This window comes from Pristiophorus japonicus, chromosome 3, assembly GCF_044704955.1.
Source record: "Pristiophorus japonicus isolate sPriJap1 chromosome 3, sPriJap1.hap1, whole genome shotgun sequence".
Classification (NCBI taxonomy): domain Eukaryota; kingdom Metazoa; phylum Chordata; class Chondrichthyes; family Pristiophoridae; genus Pristiophorus; species Pristiophorus japonicus.
This window is the reverse complement of record NC_091979.1, coordinates 221719795-221740417: the sequence shown is the minus strand read 5'-3', so window position 1 is coordinate 221740417 and position 20623 is coordinate 221719795. Positions and strand designations below refer to the sequence as shown.

General features: G+C 44.8%; 1 protein-coding gene across 3 annotated transcripts in view; it reads left to right on the top strand.

Annotated features, from left to right (window-relative positions):
- The window catches only part of LOC139260120 (hexokinase HKDC1-like), a 448074-nt gene that overhangs the window by 250366 nt on the left and 177085 nt on the right, over positions 1-20623 (top strand). For all 3 annotated transcript variants that reach the window (XM_070876304.1, XM_070876303.1, XM_070876302.1), the window contains one exon: positions 13213-13332. In XM_070876304.1, coding sequence (XP_070732405.1) covers positions 13213-13332 — 120 coding nt within the window. The remainder of the gene's footprint in view (positions 1-13212; positions 13333-20623) is intronic.

The following is a 20623-nucleotide window of genomic DNA, read 5'->3' as shown; positions in this document are numbered from 1 at the left end:
CAGGGCTCAGTACTGGGTCCCTTGCTTTCTGTGCTATATATCAATGTCTTGGACATGAATGTTGGGGGTATGATTAAGAAGTTTGCAGATGACACTAAAATAGGCTGTGTGGTTGATAATGAAGAAGTAAGGAAGAGGCTATAGGGAGGGAGGAACTTAAAACAATCACTGTCACGAAAGAAGAAGTACTCGGTAAAATAATGGGACTAAAGGTGGACAAGTCCCCTGGACCTGATGGCTTGCATCCTAGGGTCTTAAAAGAAGTGACTGCAGAGATAGTGGATGTGTTGGTTGTAATCTACCAAAAGTTCTTGGGTTCTGGGGAGGTCCCAGCGGATTGGAAAACCGCAAATGTAACACCCCTATTTAAAAACGGAGGCAGACAGAAAGCAGGAAACTATAGACCAGTAACATCTGTCATTGGGAAAATGCTGGAGTCCATTATTAAGGAAGCAGTAGCAGGACATTTGGAAAAGCAAAATTCAGTCAAGCAGAGTCAGCAAGGCTTTATGAAAGGAAAATCATGTTTTGACAAATTTGCTGGAATTCTTTGAGGGTGGATGAGGGGGAACCAGTGGATGTGGTGTATTTTGATTTCCAGAAGGCATTCGATAAGGTGCCACATAAAAGGTTACTGCACAAGATAAAAGTTCATGGGGTTGGGGGGTAATATATTAGCATGGATAGAGGATTGGCTAATGAACAGAAAACAGAGAGTCAAATAAATGGGTAATTTTCTTGTTGGCAAACAGTAACTCGTAGGGTGTCACAGGGATCGGTGCTGGGGTCTCAACCATTTACAATCTATATTAATGATTTGGATGAAGGGACCAAGTTTAATGTAGCCAAGTCTGCTGATGATACAAAGATGGGTGGGAAAGCAAATTGTGAGGAGGACACAAAAAATCTGCAAAGTGATATAGACAGGTTAATTGAGTGGGCACAAATTTGGCAGATGGAGTATAATGTGTGAAAGTGTGAGGTTATCCACTTTAGCAGAAAAAATAAAACAGCAAATTATTATTGAAATGGAGAAAAATTACAAAATGTTGCAGTACAGAGTGACCTGACGGTCCTTGTGCATGAAACACAAAAAGTGAGTATGCAGGTACAGCAAGTAATCAAGAAGGCAAATGGAATGTTGGCCTTTATTGCAAGGGGGATAGAGTATAAAAGCAGAGAAGTCCTGCTACAACTGTACAGGGTATTGGTGAGGCCACACCTAGAGTACTGCGTACAGTTTTGGGGACAGAAATTGGTGAAGAGCAAGGGCCACCCAGATGTCGCCCAAAGAACCACCAATGGCCACCGAGATAGCTGACAGTACTCTCGGCGGGGTTTTCGGCAAAAAGGTTTCTTGAAAGGGCTACCGGCGGCAAAAGAGGGGCATACGCCGTCAATCTGGGCGGCAGCGGGTGGGAGCTCTCATTCTCAGTGGCAAAGGTGCTTGCAGTCCAAGTGCCGCCGAGGATGGAGTCGGACCCAGTGTAAATGAGAAAGTGATTGGCTGGTGGATTGGTGAGTATTTTATCTTTTTATTTTTCTTTTCTTATCAGTAGGCAACCCAATGGCATTGTTGCCAAATTAAGTTAATTTAAGGGTAAGTCATGACAGGAGAGCCCAGACCCATGTCATGCTCCTCCTGTGCTATGTAGGAAATCAGGGCCACTTCTAGTGTCCCTGACTACTATGTGTGCGGGAAGTGTATCCAGTTGCAGCTCCTGTCAGACCGCATTGCGGCACTGGAGTTGTGCATGGATTCACTCTGGAGCATCCGCGATGCTGAGGATGTTGTGAATAGCATATTCAATGTGTTTGTCACACCGCAGGTAAAGGTTACAAAGGCAGATGGGGAATGGGTGACCATCAGGCAGAGCAGGATTAGGAAGATAACGCAAGGGTCCCCATGCGGTCATCTCCTTCCAAAACAGATATACCACTGTGGATATTGTTGGGGGAGATGGCTCATCAGGGGAAGGTAGCAGCAGCCAAATCAAGGCACCATGGGTGGCTCTGATGCACGTGAGAGCAGGAAAAAAAGTGGGAGAGCTATCGTGGTAGGGAATTCTATTGTAAGGGGAATAGATAGGCGTTTTTGCGGCCGCAATCGAAACTCCAAGATGGTATGTTGCCTCCCTGGTGCAAGGGTTAAGGATGTCTCGGAGCGGCTGCAGTGCATTCTGGAGGGAGAGGGTGAACAGCCAGTTGTCATGGTGCATATAGGTACCAACGATATAGGTAAAAAAAGCGAGATGAGGTCCTACAAGCTGAATTTAGGGAGCTAGGAGTTAAATTAAAAAGTAGGACCTCAAATGTAGTAATCTCAGGATTTCTACCAGTGCCACTTGCTGGTCAGAGTGGAAATAGCAGGATAGTTAAGATGAATATGTGGCTTGAGGAATGGTGCAAGAGGGAGGGATTCAAATTCCTGGGACATTGGAACCGATTCTGGGGGAGATGGGACCAGTACAAACCGGATGGTCTGCACCTGGGCAGGACCGGAACCGATGTCCTGGGGGAGTGTTTGTGACTGCTGTTGGGGAGGGTTTAAACTAATATGGCAGGGGGATGGGAATCCATGCAGGGAGACAAAGGGAAATAAAATGGGCCAAATAGAGTATGAGAGGAAACTTGCTGGGAACATAAAAACTGACTGCAAAAGCTTCTATCGATATGTGAAGAGCAAAAGATTAGTGAAGACAAATATAGGTCCCTTGCAGTCAGAATCAGGTGAATTTATAATGTGGAACAAAGAAATGGCAGACCAATTGAACAAATACTTTGGTTCTGTCTTCACGAAGGAAGACACAAATAACCTTCCGGGAATACTAGGGGACTGAGGGCCTAGCGAGAAGGAGGAACTGAAGGAAATCTTTATTAGTGAGGAAATTGATGGGATTGAAGGCGAATAAATCCCCAGGGCCTGATAGGCTGCATCCCAGAGTACTTAAGGAAGCGGCCCTAGAAATAGTGGATGCATTGGTGGTCATTTTCCAACATTCTATGGACTCTGGATCAGTTCCTATGGATTGTAGAGTAGCTAATGTAACCCCACTTTTTAAAAAAGGAGGGAGAGAGAAAAGAGGGAATTATAAACCGGTTAGCCTGACGTTGGTAGTTGGGAAAATGTTGGAATCAGTTATTAAAGATTTAATAGCAGCGCATTTGGAAAGCAGTGACAGGATCAGTCCAAGTCAGCATGGATGTATGAAAGGGAACTCATGCTTGACAAATCTTCTAGAATTTTTTGAGGATGTAACTAGTAGAGTGAACAAGGGAGAACCAGTGGATGTGGTGTATTTGGACTTTCAAAAGGATTTTGACAAGAGATTAGTGTGCTAAATTAAAGCACATGGTATTGGGGATAACGTATTGACGTGGATAGAGAATTGGTTGGCAGACAGGAAGCAAAGAATAGGAATAAATGGATCCTTTTCAGAATGGCAGGCAGTGACTAGTGGGGTACCGCACGGTTCAGTGCTGGGACCCCAGCTATTTACAATATACATTAATGATTTAGATGAAGGAATTGAATGTAATATCTCCAAGTTTGCAAATTACACTATGCTGGGTGTCAGTGTGAGCTGTGAGGAGGATGCTAAGAGGCTGCAGGGTGACTTGGACAGGTTAGGTGAGTGGGCAAGTGCATGACAGATGTGGTATAATGTAGCTAAATGTGAGGTTATCCACTTTGGTGGCAAAAACAGGAAGGCAGAATATTATCTGACTGGTGACAGATTAGGAAAAGGGGAGGTGCAACGAGACCTGGGTGTCATGGTACATCAGTCATTGGAAGTTGGCATGCAGGTACAGCAGGCGGTGAAGAAGGCAAATGGCATGTTGGCCTTCATAGCGAGAGGATTTGAGTATAGGAGCAGGGAGGTCTTACTGCAATTGTACAGGGCCTTGGTGAGGCCACACCTTGAGTATTGTGTACAGTTTTCATCTCCTAATCTGAGGAAAGACATTCTTGCTATTGAGGGAGTGCAGCGAAGGTTCACCAAACTGATTCCCGGGATGGCAGGACTGACATATGAAGAAAGACTGGATTGACTAGGCTTATATTCACTGAAATTTAGAAGAATGAGAGGGGATCTCATAGAAACATATAAAATTCTGACGGGATTGGTCAGGTTAGATGCAGGAAGAATGTTCCCGATGTTGGGGATGTCCAGAACCAGGGGTCACAGTCTAAGGATAAGGGGTAAGCCATTTAGGACTGAGATGAGGAGAAACTTCTTCACTCAGAAAATTGTGAACCTGTGGAATTCTCTACCACAGAATGTTGTTGAGGCCAGTTCTTTAGATATATTCAAACGGGAGTTAGATGTGGCCCTTACGGCTAAAGGGATCAAGGGGTATGGAGGGAAAGCAGGAATGGGGTACTGAAGTTGCATGATCAGCCATGATCATATTGAATGGTGGTGCAGGCTCGAAGGGCCAAATGGCCTACTCCTGCATCGATTTTCTAAGTTTCTATGTTACTACAGTCCCATCTGCCTTTGGCACTCCAAGAAGGAAGCAGAGTGCTTAATGTAACGCTCCACTTCCTTCCTGGAGTGCAAACACCGAAGTTAGAAAAAGTTGGGGATCAATAGCGCCCGACGCTAATTTTCACAGCTTTCAAAATGGGACGCTACTGAATTTCTCCCCTTATACCTCTATTCATGAAGCCCAGGATCCCATATCCTTTTTTAACCATTCTCTCAACCTGCCCTGACACCTTCAATGATTTTTGCACATATACCTGCAGGTTTCCCTGTTCATCTACCCGCTTTAGAATTGTACCCTTTAATTGATATTGCCTCTCCTTGTTCTTCCTGCAAAAATGTATCTCTTCGCACTTTTCTGTGTTGCATTTCATCTGCCACGTGTCCACCCATTCCACCCCTGTCTATGTTCTCTTGAACTCTATCACTGTTCACTATACTTCCAAGTTTTGTGTGATCTGCAAATTTTGAAATTGTGCCCTGTACACCCAAATCCAAATCATTAATATATATCAAGAAAAGCAGTGTTCTAAGAACCGACCCCTGGGGAACAGCACTGTATACCTTCCTCCAGTCCGAAAAACAACCGTTCTCCACTACTCTCTGTTTCCTATCACTTAGCCAATTTCGTAGCCATGCTGCCACTGTCCCTTTTATTCCATGGGCTTCAACTTAGCTGGCAAGCCTATTATGTGGCACTTTATCAAACGCCTTTTGGAAGTCCATGTATACCACATCAACCACATAGAAACATAGAAACATAGAAATTAGGTGCAGGAGCAGGCCATTTGGCCCTTTGAGCCTGCACCGCCATCAATAAGATCATGGCTGATCAATCAACCTCATTACCCCTTTCCTGCTTTCTCTCCATAACTCTTGATCCCTTTGGCCGTAAGGGCCATATCTAACTCCCTCTTGAATATATCTAATGAACTGGCCTCAACAACTTTCTGCGGTAGAGAATTCCACAGGTTAACCACTCTCTGAGTGAAGAAGTTTCTCCTCATCTCGATCCTAAATGGCTTACCCCTTATCCTTTGACTGTGATCCCTGGTTCTGGACTTTCCCAACATCGGGAACACTCGTCCTGCCTCTAACCTGTCCAATCCCGTCAGAATTTTATATGTTTCTATGAGATCCCCTCTCATTCTTCTAAACGCCAGTGGATACAAGCCCCGTTGATCCAGTCTCTCCTCATATGTCAGTCCTGCCATCCCAGGAATCAATCTGGTGAACCTTCTCTGTACTCCATCAATAGCAAGAAAGTCCTTCCTCAGATTAGGGGACCAAAACTGAACACAATATTTCAGGTGTGGCCTCACCAAGGCTCTGTACAACTGCAGCAAGACCTCCCTGCTCCTATACTCAAATCCTCTCGCTATGAAGGCTTCTTCACCGCCTGCTGTACCTGCATGCCAAACTTCAATGACTGATGTACCATGACACCCAGGTCTCGTTGCAACTCCCCTTTTCCTAATCTGTCACCATTCAGATAATATTCTGTCTTCCTGTTTTTGCCACCAAAGTGGATAACCTCACAATTATCCACATTATACTGCATCTGCCATGCATTTGCCCACTCACCTAACCTGTCCAAGTCACCCTGCAGTCTCTTAGCATCCTCCTCACAGCTCACACCGCCATCCAGCTTAGTGTCATCTTCAAACATGGAGATATTACATTCAATTCCTTTGTTTAAATCATTGATGTATATTGTAAATAGCTAGGATCCCAGCACAGAACCCTGCGGCACCCCACTGGTCACTGCCTGCCATTCTGAAAAGGACCCGTTTATTCCGACTCTCTGCTTCCTGTCTGCCAACCAGTTCTCTATCGATGTCAATACATTACCCCTAATACCATGTGCTTTAATTTTGCACACTAATCTCTTGTTGGGACCTTGTCAAAAGCCTTTTGAAAGTCCAAATACACCACATCCACTGGTTCTCCCTTGTCCACTCTACTAGTTACATCCTCAAAAAATTCTAGAAGATTTGTCAAGCATGATTTCCCTTTCATAAATCCATGCTGACTTGGACTGATCCTGTCACCGCTTTCCAAATGTGCTGCTATTCATCTTTAATAATTGATTCCATCATTTTCCCCACCACCGATGTCAGGCTAACCGATCTATAATTACCCGTTTTCTCTCTCCCTCCTTTTTTAAAAAGTGGTGTTATATTAGCTACCCTCCAGTCCATAGGAACTGATCCAGAATCAATAGAATGTTGGAAAATGACCACCAATGCGTCCACTATTTCTAGGGCCACTTCCTTAAGTACTCTGGGATGCAGCCTATCAGGCACTGGGGATTTATCGGCCTTCAATCCCATCAATTTCCCTAACACAATTTCCTGACTAATAAGGATTTCCTTCAGTTCCTTCTTTTCGCGAGACCCTCGGTCCCCTAGTATTTCTGGAAGGTTATTTGTGACTTCCTTAGTGAAGACAGATACAAAGTATTTGTTTAATTGGTCTGCCATTTCTTTGTTCCCGTTATAAATTCACCTGATTCTGTCTGCAAAGGACCTACGTTGGTCTTCACTAATCTTTTTCTCTTCACATATCTATAGAAGCTTTTGCAGTCAGTTTTTATGTTCCCTGCAAGCTTCCTCTCATATTCTATTTTCCACCTCCTAATTAGACCTTTTGTCCTCCTCTGCTGAATTCTAAATTTCACCCAGTCCTAAGGTTTGCTTCTTTTTCTCGCCAATTTATATGCCTCTTCCTTGGATTTAACACTATCCCTAATTTCCCTTGTTAGCCACGGTTGAGCGACCTTCTCCTTTTTATTTTTACTCCAGACAGGGATGTACAATTGCTGAAGTTCATCCATGTAATCTATAAATGTCTGCCATTGCCTATCCACTGTCAACCCTTTATGTATCATTTGCCAGTCTATTCTAGCCAATTCACGTCTCATACCATCGAAGTTACCTTTCCTTACATTCAGGACCCTAGTCTCTGAATTAATACTGTCACTCTCCATCTTAATAAAGAATTCGACCATATTATGGTCACTCTTCCCCAAAGGGCCTCGCACAACTAGATTGCTAATTAGTCCTCTCTCATTACACAAAACCTAGTCTAGGATGGCCAGCTCTCTAGTTGGTTCCTCGACATATTGGTCTAGAAAGCCATCCCTAATACACTCCAGGAAATCCTCCTCCACCGCTACCAACTTGGTTAACCCAATCTATATGTAGATTAAAGTCACCAATGATAACTGCCGTACCTTTATTACATGCATCCCTAATTTCTTGTTTGATGCCATCCCCATCCTCAGTATGACTGTTTGGTGGTCTGTACAAAACTCCCACTAGCATTTTCTGCCTTTGGTATTCCGCAGCTCTACCCATAAAGATTCCACTTCATCCAAGCTAACGTCCTTCCTTGCTATTGCGTTAATTTCCTCTTTAATCAGCAGCGCTACCCCACCTCCTCCTTTCTGTCTATCCTTCCTGAATATTGAATACCCCTGGATGTTGAGTTCCCAGCCTTGGTCACCCTGGAGCCATGTCTCCGTAATCCCAATTATATCATAATCGTTAATAGCTGCCTGCACATTTAATTCATGTACTTTATTACGAATACTCCTCACATTGAGGCACAGAGCCTTCAGGCTTGTCTTTTGAACACTCTTTGTCCCTTTAGAATTTTGCTGTAATGTGGCCTTTTTGATTTTTGCTTTGGGTTTCTCTGCCCTCCACTTTTACAGTTCTTCTTTCTATCTTTTGCTTCTGCCCCCATTTTATTTCGCTCTGTCTCACTGCATAGGTTCCCATCCCACTGCCATATTAGTTTAACCCCTCCCCAACAGAACTAGCAAACACTCCCCCAAGGACATTGGTTCCGGTCCTGCCCAGGTAAAGACCGTCCGGTTTGTACTGGTCCCACCTCCCCCAGAACCGGTTCCAATGTCCCAGGAATTTGAATCCCTCCCTTCTGTACCACTCCTCAAGCCACGTATTCATCTGTGCTATCCTGCGATTCCTACTCTGACTAGCACGTGGCACTGGTAGCATCCAGAGATTACTACTTTTGAGGTCCTACTTTTTAATTTAACTCCTAGCTCCCTAAATTCAGCTTGTAGGACCTCATCCGGCTTTTTACCTATATCGTTGGTACCTATATGCACCATGACAACTGGCTGTTCACCCTCCCCCTTCAGAATGCCCTGCAGCCGCTCCGAGACATGCTTGACCCTTGCACCAGGGAGGCAACATACCATCCAGGAGTCTCAGTTTCGGCCGCAGAAACACCTATCTATACCCCTTACAATAGAATTCCCGATGACTATAGCTCTTCCATTCTTTTTCCTGCCCTCCTGTGCACCAGAGCCACCCATGGTGCCATGAACTTGGCTGCTGCTGCCTTCCCCTGGTGAGCCATCTCCCCCAACAATATCCAAAGCGGTATATCTGTTTTGGAGGGAGATGACCGCAGGGGATTCCTGCACCACCTTCCTACTCCTGCTCTGCCTGATGGTCACCCATCCCCTATCTGCCTTTGTAACCTTTACCTGCGGTGTGACCAACTCACTGAACGTACTATTCATGACATCCTCAGCCTCGCTCATGCTCCAGAGTGAATCCATCCGCAGCTCCAGTACAGTAGTAGTGATGTTGGGGAGGGCATCAAACAGGAAATTAGAGGTGCATGCAATAAAGGTGCAGCAGTTATCATGGGTGACTTTAATATGCATATAGATTGGGCTAACCAAACTGGAAGCAATACGGTGGAGGAGGATTTCCTGGAATGCATAAGGGATGGTTTTCTTGACCAATATGTCGAGGAACCAACTAGGGGGGAGGCCATCTTAGACTGGGTGTTGTGTAATGAGAGAGAATTAATTGGCAATCTCATTGTGCGAGGCCCCTTGGGGAAGAGTGACCATAATATGGTGGAATTCTACATTAGGATGGAAAAGGAAACAGTTAATTCAGAAGCCATGGTCCAGAACTTAAAGAAAGGTAACTTTGAAGGTATGAGGCATGAATTGGCTAAGATAGATTGGCGAATAATACTTAAGGGGTTGACAGTGGATGGGCAATGGCAGACATTTAGAGGCCGCATGGATGAACTACAACAATTGTACATCCCTGTATGGCGTAAAAATAAAAAAGGAAAGCTGGCTCAACCGTGGCTATCAAGGGAAATCAGGGATAGTATTAAAGCCAAGGAAGTGGCATACAAATTGGTCAGAAATAGCAGCGAACCGGGGGACTGGGAGAAATTTAGAACTCAGCAGAGGGGGACAAAGGGTTTGATTAGGGCAGGGAAAATAGAGTACGAGAGAAAGCTTGCAGGGAACATTAAAACGGACTGCAAAAGCTTCTATAGATATGTAAAGAGAAAAAGGTTAGTAAAGACAAATGTAGGTCCCTTGCAGTCAGAATCAGGGGAAGTCATAACAGGGAACAAAGAAATGGCAGACCAATTGAACAAGTACTTTGGTTCTGTATTCACTAAGAGGGACATTAACAACCTTCCGGATATAAAAGGGGTCAGAGAGTGTAATAAGAAGGAGGAACTGAGGGAAATCCTTATTAGTCGGGAAATTGTGTTGGGGAAATTGATGGGATTGAAGGCCAATAAATCCCCAGGGCCTGATGGATTGCATCCCAGAGTATTTAAGGAGGTGGCCTTGGAAATAGCGAATGCATTGACAGTCATTTTCCAACATTCCATTGACTCTGGATCAGTTCCTATGGAGTGGAGGGTAGCCAATGTAACCCCACTTTTTAAAAAAGGAGGGAGAGAGAAAACAGGTGGTCATTATAGACTGGTCAGCCTGACATCGGTAGTGGGTAAGATGATGGAATCAATTATTAAGGATGTCATAGCAGCGCATTTGGAAAGAGGTGACATGATAGGTCCAAGTCAGCATGGATTTGTGAAAGGGAAATCATGCTTGACAAATCTTCTGGAATTTTTTGAGGATGTTTCCAGTTGAGTGGACAAGGGAGAACCAGTTGATGTGGTGTATTTGGACTTTCAGAAGGCTTTCAACAAGGTCCCACACAAGAGATTAATGTGCAAAGTTAAAGCACATGGGATTGGGGGTAGTGTGCTGACATGGATTGAGAACTGGTTGGCAGACAGGAAGCAAAGAGTAGGAGTAAATGGGTACTTTTCAGAATGGCAGGCAGTGACTAGTGGGGTACCGCAAGGTTCTGTGCTGGGGCCCCAGCTGTTTACATTGTACATTAATGATTTAGACGAGGGGATTAAATGTAGTATCTCCAAATTTGCGGATGACACTAAGTTGGGTGGCAGTGTGAGCTGCGAGGAGGATGCTATGAGGCTGCATAGTGGCTTGGATAGATTAGGTGAGTGGGCAAATGCATGGCAGATGAAGTATAATGTGGATAAATGTGAGGTTATCCACTTTGGTGGTAAAAACAGAGAGACAGACTATTATCTGAATGGTGACAGATTAGGAAAAGGGGAGGTGCAACGAGACCTGGGTGTCATGGTACATCAGTCATTGAAGGTTGGCATGCAGGTACAGCAGGCGGTTAAGAAAGCAAATGGCATGTTGGCCTTCCTAGCGAGGGGATTTGAGTACAGGGGCAGGGAGGTGTTACTACAGTTGTACAGGACCTTGGTGAGGCCACACCTGGAGTATTGTGTACAGTTTTGGCCTCCTAACTTGAGGAAGGACATTCTTGCTATTGAGGGAGTGCAGCGAAGGTTCACCAGATTGATTCCCGGGATGGCGGGACTGACATATCAAGAAAGACTGGATCAACTGGGCTTGTATTCACTGGAGTTCAGAAGAATGAGAGGGGATCTCATAGAAACGTTTAAAATTCTGACGGGTTTATATATGTTAGATGCAGGAAGAATGTTCCCAATGTTGGGGAAGTCCAGAACCAGGGGTCACAGTTTAAGGATAAGGGGTAAGCCATTTGGGACTGAGATGAGGAGAAACTTCTTCACCCAGAGAATGGTGAACCTGTGGAATTCTCTACCACAGAAAGTTGTTGAGGCCAATTCACTAAATAGATTCAAAAAGGAGTTCGATGTAGTCCTTACTACTAGGGGGATCAAGGGGTATGGCGAGAAAACAGTAATGGGGTACTGAAGTTGCATGTTCAGCCATGAACTCATTGAATGGCGGTGCAGGCTCGAAGGTCCGAATGGCCTTCTCCTGCACCTATTTTATATGTTTCGATGTTTCTAACAGGAGCTGCAGCTGGACACACCTCCTGCACACATAGTCGTCAGGGACACTGGAAGCCGCCCTAATTTCCCACACGGCACAGGAGGAGCATGACACGGGTCTGGGCTCTCCTGCCATGACTTAACCCTTAAAGTAACCTAATTTGGCAACAATGCCAAAGGGCTCTTACTGACCAGATAAGGAAAAAAGAAAAACTACTCACCAATCAACTAGTCAATTATCCCTTACACCCTTTTTTAAACAAACATATAACATTTGCAATTCTATAGTCCTCTCGCACCATCGCTATATCTAAGGAGGATTAGAAAATGATGGCCAGTACCTCCGCAATTTCCTCCTTTACTTCCCTCAGCATCCTAGGATGCATCCCATCTGGTCCTGGTGTCTTGTCTACTTTAAGTACAGCCAGCCTTTCTAGTACCTCCTTTATCAATTTATAGCCCATCCAGTATCTCAACTACCTCATGTTTGACTATGACTTAGGCAGCATCTACCTCCCTGATAAAGACAGATGTAAAGTCCTCATTTAGTACCTCAAACTTGCCCTCTGCCTCCATGCATAGGTCTCTATTTTGGTCTCCCGCCCCAACACTACGAGCAAACCCCCCCCACCCCCACCCCTGCCACCCCCTCTGAGGATATTGGGCCCAGCTCTGTTGAGTTGTAATCCATCCGGCCTGTACAGGCCCCACCTCCCATGAATCTAAAGCCCTCCCTCCTGCACCATCTCTCCAGCCACACATTCTCCTATTATCCTCCTATTTCTGTACACACTAGCTCGTGGCACTGGAAGTAATCCGGAGAATACTGCCTTGTCCTGCTTTTTAATTTCTTTCCTAGCTCCCTAAAATCTGCCTACAGGAGCTCATCCCTCTTTCTACCTATGTCGTTGATACCAATATAGGCCACAACCTCTAGCTGTTCACCCCCCGCCCCCCCCCCCCCCCCCTCAAAATGTTCTGCAGCCTCTCAGTGACCAGGGAGGCAACATACCATCCTAGAATCACGTCTGCGGCCACAGAAACACCTGTCCTTCCCGATGTTCCTTCTCCCCCCAAACCCCCCCGCCCCACCCTCCTCCTGTACAGCTGAGCACTCGTGGTGTTGTGGACTTGGCTCTGACTATTTTCCTCAGAGGAACCATTGCCTTCACCAGTTTTACCGGTCAGAGAGTGAGATGCAATGAGGGGATTCCTGCACTACTTGCCTGGTCCTCTTGTCTGTCTGGTGGACACCCATTTCCTCTCTGCCTGTACACTCTTATGCTGCAGAGTGACCACGCAGTAACAGTTCTGTCCTGGCTGAAATCCTGCCGGAATGTGTCCATGGAGAAGTTTTGTCCCGGTACTTTTAAGTTGTGATGTCTAAGTCATACATGAAGTGTGGGTAGTTGGGCAAGAACACTGGAGGATGGCTGACATCAGAGGAATTGTGCCTCCATTATGAGTTTCTGCCTTTTGAAGGGCAGGAGAGAAAATGAGGAGAAAAAAAGGATGAAGTTCGAACTTAATATGTAACGTGTTTTGATTACAGCTGTTTGACCACATTGTGGAATGCATCGCTGAATTCCTGGAGTATATGGGTATGAAAGGCATCCGGCTGTCCGTGGGTTTCACGTTCTCCTTCCCTTGTTTGCAGAATCGGTTGGATCACGTAAGTCCATATAATGTTGCTGGTGATTTATTCCCTTCAGTTATAAATGAATAGAATATGCAATGACTAGTCTAGTATTAAAATATGGAATCACCATTGCAAAATAATTAAAGATATAGAAGTCATTCAGCCCACCTTCAGTCATCGATCCCTACAGCTTCTTGTTCCCAGCATCCAGCTGGGAATGTCTCCAGGACTTCTATCTCTACAGATAATTCCCAACTGTTGGTCTCTTTGTGTGAAGAAGAACTTTCCAAGATCAGTCGTAAATATGTCTCTCAGCAGCTTGTACTTATGTCTCAGTAATGTGCCCCAGAAGAGGCCGTGCCTCTAGCTAAGCTGTACCAGTACAGCTGCAGGAGTAGGCCATTCGGCCCTTCGAGCCTGCACCACCATTCAATAAGATCATGGCTGATCATTCACCTCAGTACCCCTTTCCTGCTTTCTCTCCATACCCCTTAATTCCTTTAGCCGTAAGGGCCGTATCTAACTCCCTCTTGAATATATCCAATGAACTGGCCTCAACAACTCTCTGCGGCAGGGAATTCCACAGGTTAACAACTCTCTGAGTGAAGAAGTGTCTTCTCATCTCAGTCCTAAATGGCCTACCCCTTATCCTAAGACTGTGTCCCCTGATTCTGGAATTCCCCAACATCGGGAACATTCTTCCCGCATCTACCCTGTCCCGTCCCATCAGAATCTTAGACGTTTCTATGAGATCCCCTCTCATCCTTCTAAACTCCAGTGTATAAAGTCCCAGTTGATCCAGTCTCCCCTCATATGTCAGTCCAGTCATCCCTGGAATCAGTCTGGTGAACCTTCGCTGTACTCCCTCAATAGCAAGAATGTCCTTCCTCAGATTAGGAGACCAAAACTGAACACAATATTCCAGGTGAGGCCTCACCAAGGCCCTGTACAACTGCAGTAAGACCTCCCTGCTCCTATACTCAAATCCTCTCGCTATGAAGGCCAACATGCCATTTGCCTTCTTCACCGCCTGCTGTACCTGCATGCCAACTTTCAATGACTTATGTACCATGACACCCAGGTTTCGTTGCACCTCCTCTTTTCCTAATCTGCCGCCATTCAGATAATATTCTAGCCGAGTCTCAATCATCAGCAACGTGATGAAAGCTTTCGTCGACAGTACTATCAAGCAGAACTTACTCACCAATAACCTGCTCACCGATGCTCTGTTTGGATTCCGTCAGGACCACTCGGCTCCAGACCTCATTACAGCCTTGGTCCAAACATGGACAAAGAGCTGAGTTCCAGAGGTGAAGTGAGAGTGACTGCCCTAAAGATCAAGGCAGCATTTGACCAAATATGGCATCAAGGTGCCCTAGTAAAACTGAAGTCAATGGAAATCAGGGGGATAATTCTCTGCTGGATAGAGTCATACCGAGCACAAAAGAAGATGGCTGTGGTTGTTGGAGACCAATGATCTGAGCCCCAGGACATCGCTGCAGGAGTTCCTCAGGGCAGTGTCCTAGGCCCAACCATCTTCAGCTGCTTCATCAGGACCTTCCCTCCATCATAAGGTCAGAAGTGGGGATGTTTGCTGATGTTTCCACAACGTTCGGTTCCATTCACAATTCTTCAGATAATGAAACAGTCTATGCCTGCATGCAGCAAGACCTGGACAACATCCAGGTTTGGGCTGATAAGTGGCAAGTAAAATTTGTGCCACACAAGTCTCAGGCAATGACTATCTACAAGAGAGAGCCTAACCACCGCCCCTTGACATTCAAAGGCAGTACCATTCCGAATCCATTGCCATCAACATCCTGGGGGTCCCAATTGAAGAGAAACTTAAATGGACCATCCACATAAATACTGTGGCAACAGGAGCAAATCAGAGGCTGGGTATTCTGCAGCGAGTGTCTCACCTCCTGACTCCTCGAAACCTTTCCACCATCTACAAGGCACAAGTCAGGAATGTGATGGAATACTCTCCACTTGCCCGGATGAGTGCAGCTCTAATAACACTCAAGAAGCTCGTCACCATCCAGGACAAAGCAACCTGCTTGATCGGCACCAAATCCACCACCTTAAACATTCACTCCCTGCACAACGTGGCTGCAGCGCGTACCATCTACAAGATGCATTGCAGCAACTTACCAAGATTTCTTCAACAGCGCCTTCCAAATGCACGACCTCTACCACTTCAAAGGACAAGAGCAACAGGCTCATGGGAACACCATTACTTGCAAGTTCCTTCAAGTTACTAAGCATCCTGACTTGGAAGTATATCGCTGTTCCTTCATCGTCGCTGAGTCTAAATCCAGGAACTCCCTCCATAACAGCACTGTGGGAGTACCTTCACCACACGGACTGCAGCGGTTCAAGAACACGGCTCCTCACCATCACCTTCTCAAGGGCAATTAGGGATTTGCAATAAATTCTGGCCTTGCCAGCGATGCCCACATCAGGTGAATGAATACATTTTTTTTAATTCCAGGTTTATCTTTACCAAACCATTTAATGAATTATGTGCCTCTATTAGCTTCTCTCTCATTCATCTTTTAAAGTTCACAGCCCAGGTTTATCCAGCCTTTCCTCACAGATCAGTCATTTGACACTGAAGTCTGCCTCATAGCTCTTCTCTGCATCATCTCTAGGGTTTGAATATTTCCTATGTGTCTCAGTGACCAGAACTACGCACAGTAGTCAAGATGCAGCCTGACTGTACAAGTTTAGCATGATGTCTTCCAATTGCATTCTAATGATTTAGCAATAGTTTGGCATTCTGTTTGCTGAGTGTTACAAAGTAACTGAGCATAAGTACTGAGTATAATAATATCCTTCAAACCCTTTTGGCTTTACCTTCATGGAATACATATTTGCCACCCATTTTTTTCCAATGTATAATATCTTATTGTCACATTTTGAGATTTTTTTTAACCATTGTAGAACAATTTGAATCTGACAAACCAAATATAATCCTTTTATTGAGTTTGACCAAGTCCAGACACACGCGATATCTTTCAGCAGTCGCGCAAAGAGAAACATAGAAACATAGAAAATAGGTGCAGAAGTAGGCCATTCGGCCCTTCGAGCCTGCACCACCATTCAATAAGATCATGGCTGATCGTTCACCTCAGTACCTCTTTCCTGCTTTCCCTCCATACCCTTTGATCCCTTTAGCTGTAAGGGCCATATCTAACTCGCTCGTGAATATATCCAATGAACTGACATCAACAACTCTCTGCTGTAGGGAATTCCACAGGTTAACAACTCTCTGAGTGAAGAAGTGTCTCCTCCTCTCAGTCCTAAATGGCTTATCCCTTATCCTTAGACTAGTTCCCCTGGTTCTGGACTTCCCCAACATCGGGAACATTCTTCCTGCATCTAATCTATCCAGTCAGAATTTTATATGTTTCTATGAGATCCCCTCTCATCCTTCTAAACTCCAGTGAGTACAGGCCCAGTCAATCCAGTCTCTCCTCATATGTCAGTCCTGCCATCCCGGGAATCAGTTTGGTGAACCTTCGCTGTACTCCCTCAATAGCAAGAATGTCCTTCCTCAGATTAGGAGACCAAAACTAAACACAATATTCCAGGTGAGGCCTCACCAAGGCCCTATACAACTGCAGTAAGACCTCCCTGCTCCTATATTGAAATCCCCTAGCTATGAAGGTCAACATTCCATTTGCCTTCTTCACTGCCTGCTGTACCTGCATGCAAACTTTCAATGACTGATGTACCATGACACCCAGGTCTCGTTGCACCTCCTTTTCCTAATCTGCTGCCATTCAGATAATATTCTGCCTTCATGTTTTTGCCAACGAAGTGGATAACCTCACATTTATCCACATTATACTGCATCTGCCATGCGTATGCCCACTCACCTAACCTGTCCAAGTCACCCTGCAGCCTCTTAGCGTCCTCCTCACAGCTCACACCACCACCCAGCTTAGCGTCATCTGCAAACTTGGAGATATTACACTCAATTCCTTCATCTAAATCATTGATGTATATTGTAAATAGTTGGGGTCCCAGCACTGAGCCCTGCGGCACCCCACTAGTTACTGCCTGCCATTCTGAAAAGGACCCATTTATCCCGACTCTCTGCTTCCTGTCTGCCAAGCAGTTCTCTATCCATATCAGTACATTACCCCCAATACTATGTGCTTTAATTTTGCACACTAATCTCTTGTGTGGGACCTTGTCAAAAGCCTTTTGAAAGTCCAAATACACCACATCCACTGGTTCTCCCTTGTCCACTCTACCAGTTACATCCTCAAAAAATTCTAGAAGATTTGTCAAGCATGATTTCCCTTTCATAAATCCATGCTGACTTGGACTGATCTGTCACCGCTTTCCAAATGCGCTGTTATTTCATCTTTAATAATTGATTCCAACATTTTCCCCACTACTGATGTCAGGCTACCAGTTTTCTCTCTCCCTCCTTTCTTAAAAAGTGGTGTTACATTAGCTACCCTCCAGTCCATAGGAACTGATCCAGAGTCGATAGACTGTTGGAAAATGATCACCAATGCATCCACTATTTCTAGGGCCACTTCTTTAAGTACTCTGGGATGCAGACTATTAGGCCCTGGGGATTTATCGGCCTTCAATCCCATCAATTTCCCTAACACAATTTCCTGACTAATAATGATTTCCTTCAGTTCCTTCTTTTCGCGAGACCCTCGGTCCCCTAGTATTTCCGGAAGGTTATTTGTGTCTTCCTTCGTGAAGACAGAACCAAAGTATTTGTTCAACTGGTCTGCCATTTCTTTGTTCCCCATTATAAATTCTGACTGCAAGGGACCTACTTTTGTCTTCACTAATCTTTTTCTCTTCACATATCTATAGAAGTTTCTGCAGTCAGTTTTTATGTTCACAGCAAACTTCCTCTATTCCTCTAAAAATACTCTATTTTTCCGCTCCTCATTAAACCCTTTGTCCTCCTCTGCTGAACTATAAAATTCTCCCAGTCCTCAGGTTTGCTGCTTTTTCTGGCCAATTTATCTGCCTCTTCCTTGGATTTACCAATATTACCCAATTTTCCCCAGGTAGAGACGTAACCTTCGTCAATCCTTTCAATCCTGACTCTCTCTACAAATTGTTAAGGAAAGTTCAAGATCTCTAGTCACATACACTTGCTGATTCAATGTGGCATGACAAGTGTTATTGTGAACAAGTTCCCCAGAAATAAGAGAGTTCCTACAAAACACCAGATGCCAACTTGTTTATCATCCTGTCATTTCCTATCTCAAGACTATGTTGGCAATCTCTTCACAATATGGTGACAAAAATAAGTAAATGGGCATGAATCACACATCCTTCATTTTTAGCAGGAGCTAAACAGCACAGTCAGCTAAATTGTACCCTCACACATTAAATCATCCAGGAAATGGATAACTATAACCATTTTATTATTTCCAGCTACAGTACAAATCCACAAGCCATTTTTAAGTAAAAAGAAAGAAAAACTTTAATCATATGAGATTAAGCCAAATCCGAATCCTAAATATAACATATGTAAACACCACTAGGATATTTTACACCATTATTTGCCAGAAAGGATTTGGAAAAAGAGTTTTTTTTTCACGTGAAAAAAAAATCCTTTATTGTACAGAATTCAATCTAGGTTCACGAGCTTCACTACAACTGTTAAAAAGTGTGAACAATTCACAATCACATAGGACCTTTCACACAAGGAGCTATACATTGAGTGAGCCCAACTTAGTCGGAAATATATTTAACAAATTGAAAAAAACTTGATGTATTAGTTGTAAAGAAATGTGTTCATTTACATGAGAATCAATCGGGTACATCGATCAGCGAGAACATGCCAGTGCACAGCAGCTCCGACCAGAAGCTGAACAATTTAGATTCAACTGCTTTGCCGAGAAGTCGATGAACACATGGAGCAAGGGGGCATTTATATCAGCACATTCAAAAGGGAACTGGTCAGATACTGAAACTAGACAGATAGGAAAGTGAGTGAGGGAAGGAGAGAGAAAGGAGGAGAGGAGGGAGGGAGAGGTAGAGAGGGGGCAGAGTGGGAGAGAGGGGGGAAGGGGGAGAGAGGGAAGGGGGAAAGAGAGAGGGATTGAGGGAGGGAGAGAGAGAGAGGGGAATTGGAAAGAGAGGGGAGAGAGGCAGGGAGCTGGAGAGAGAGAGGGAGAGGGGATTAGTGGCAGGGAGCTGGAGAGAGAGGGAGAGAGAGGGAGGGAGAGAAGGAGGAGAGAAGCAGAGAGGGACAGTGAGAGATAGAGAAGGAATGAGAGAGAGAAAGCGAGCTAGAGTGAGAGAGAGGGAGAGAGAGAGAGAGAAACAGATAGAGACACAGATACAGAGAGACAGAAAGAGAAAGAGGGGTGCACAGGATTCTTTGAAATTTAGTTTTGACCAGATAGATGCAGTGGGCTCTTCCAATCTTGTACATTTTTATGATGTCTAACTCAGGTAGCACATACACTACATCCGTTTGTCAGCTGTAGCCTCTATGGGACAGTCAGGGTGGATTATTAAGATATGGGTGGGTGGGACGGGGAAGGGATTCTGTCGTGTGTGTGTCCAGGGCCCTGGATGACCCAATATTTCCAATGATACACTAAACGAGGTCTGAGCTGCCGATTTAGGTGGACGTTGCAAGCCCCGTATAGCACTGCAGAGCTCTCCTGGTGTCCCAGGCAACATTTGCCCCTCAACACATCCCAAAGACAGGCTAACTGGCCATGCGGCTGATCGCTGATTGTGGAACAGCCCTGTGCCTGCAGATATAGTGCAGCAGCCATGTTGTAAACCCCAAACAGAACATGCCACAATTTCTGACCAAACCGTATATATTTGGTGAATGTTGTATTTGCCCAGCCAAAGGGTGCCAGCAGTGGCCAATGGAACGCTGCACCCATCTTCCTCACCCAGTGTTAGGATCAGGATCAGGATAGTTAGCTACACACAAGCTGAGACAGAGAAAAATAGGCCTCAACCCAACTTCAGCAGAGCACCTTTAAATGGATTTTTTGAGCAAAGTGTATTGACATACATTTAGAACAAAAATCACTTCAATGACAGGTGGGTACCATATGAATGGAAGTTGTTCTCATCAAAGACTGCAAAAATGTAGCAATTTGTCTCAGTAATCCGTAAATATCTCATGCTCATTGTGTTGGGAAGTCTCTGATTCCTGGCTGTGAATACAAGGAGGTACTTATAATAGAGGGAGATACCAGACAAGCAGTCAGTCAGATCTTGAAACAGAAAGTCACAAAGACAAGCTTTTACCAGGCTCAGAAGTTTAGTATGCAGGAGGGTAGTTAGGAGTTAGTTTGTTTCA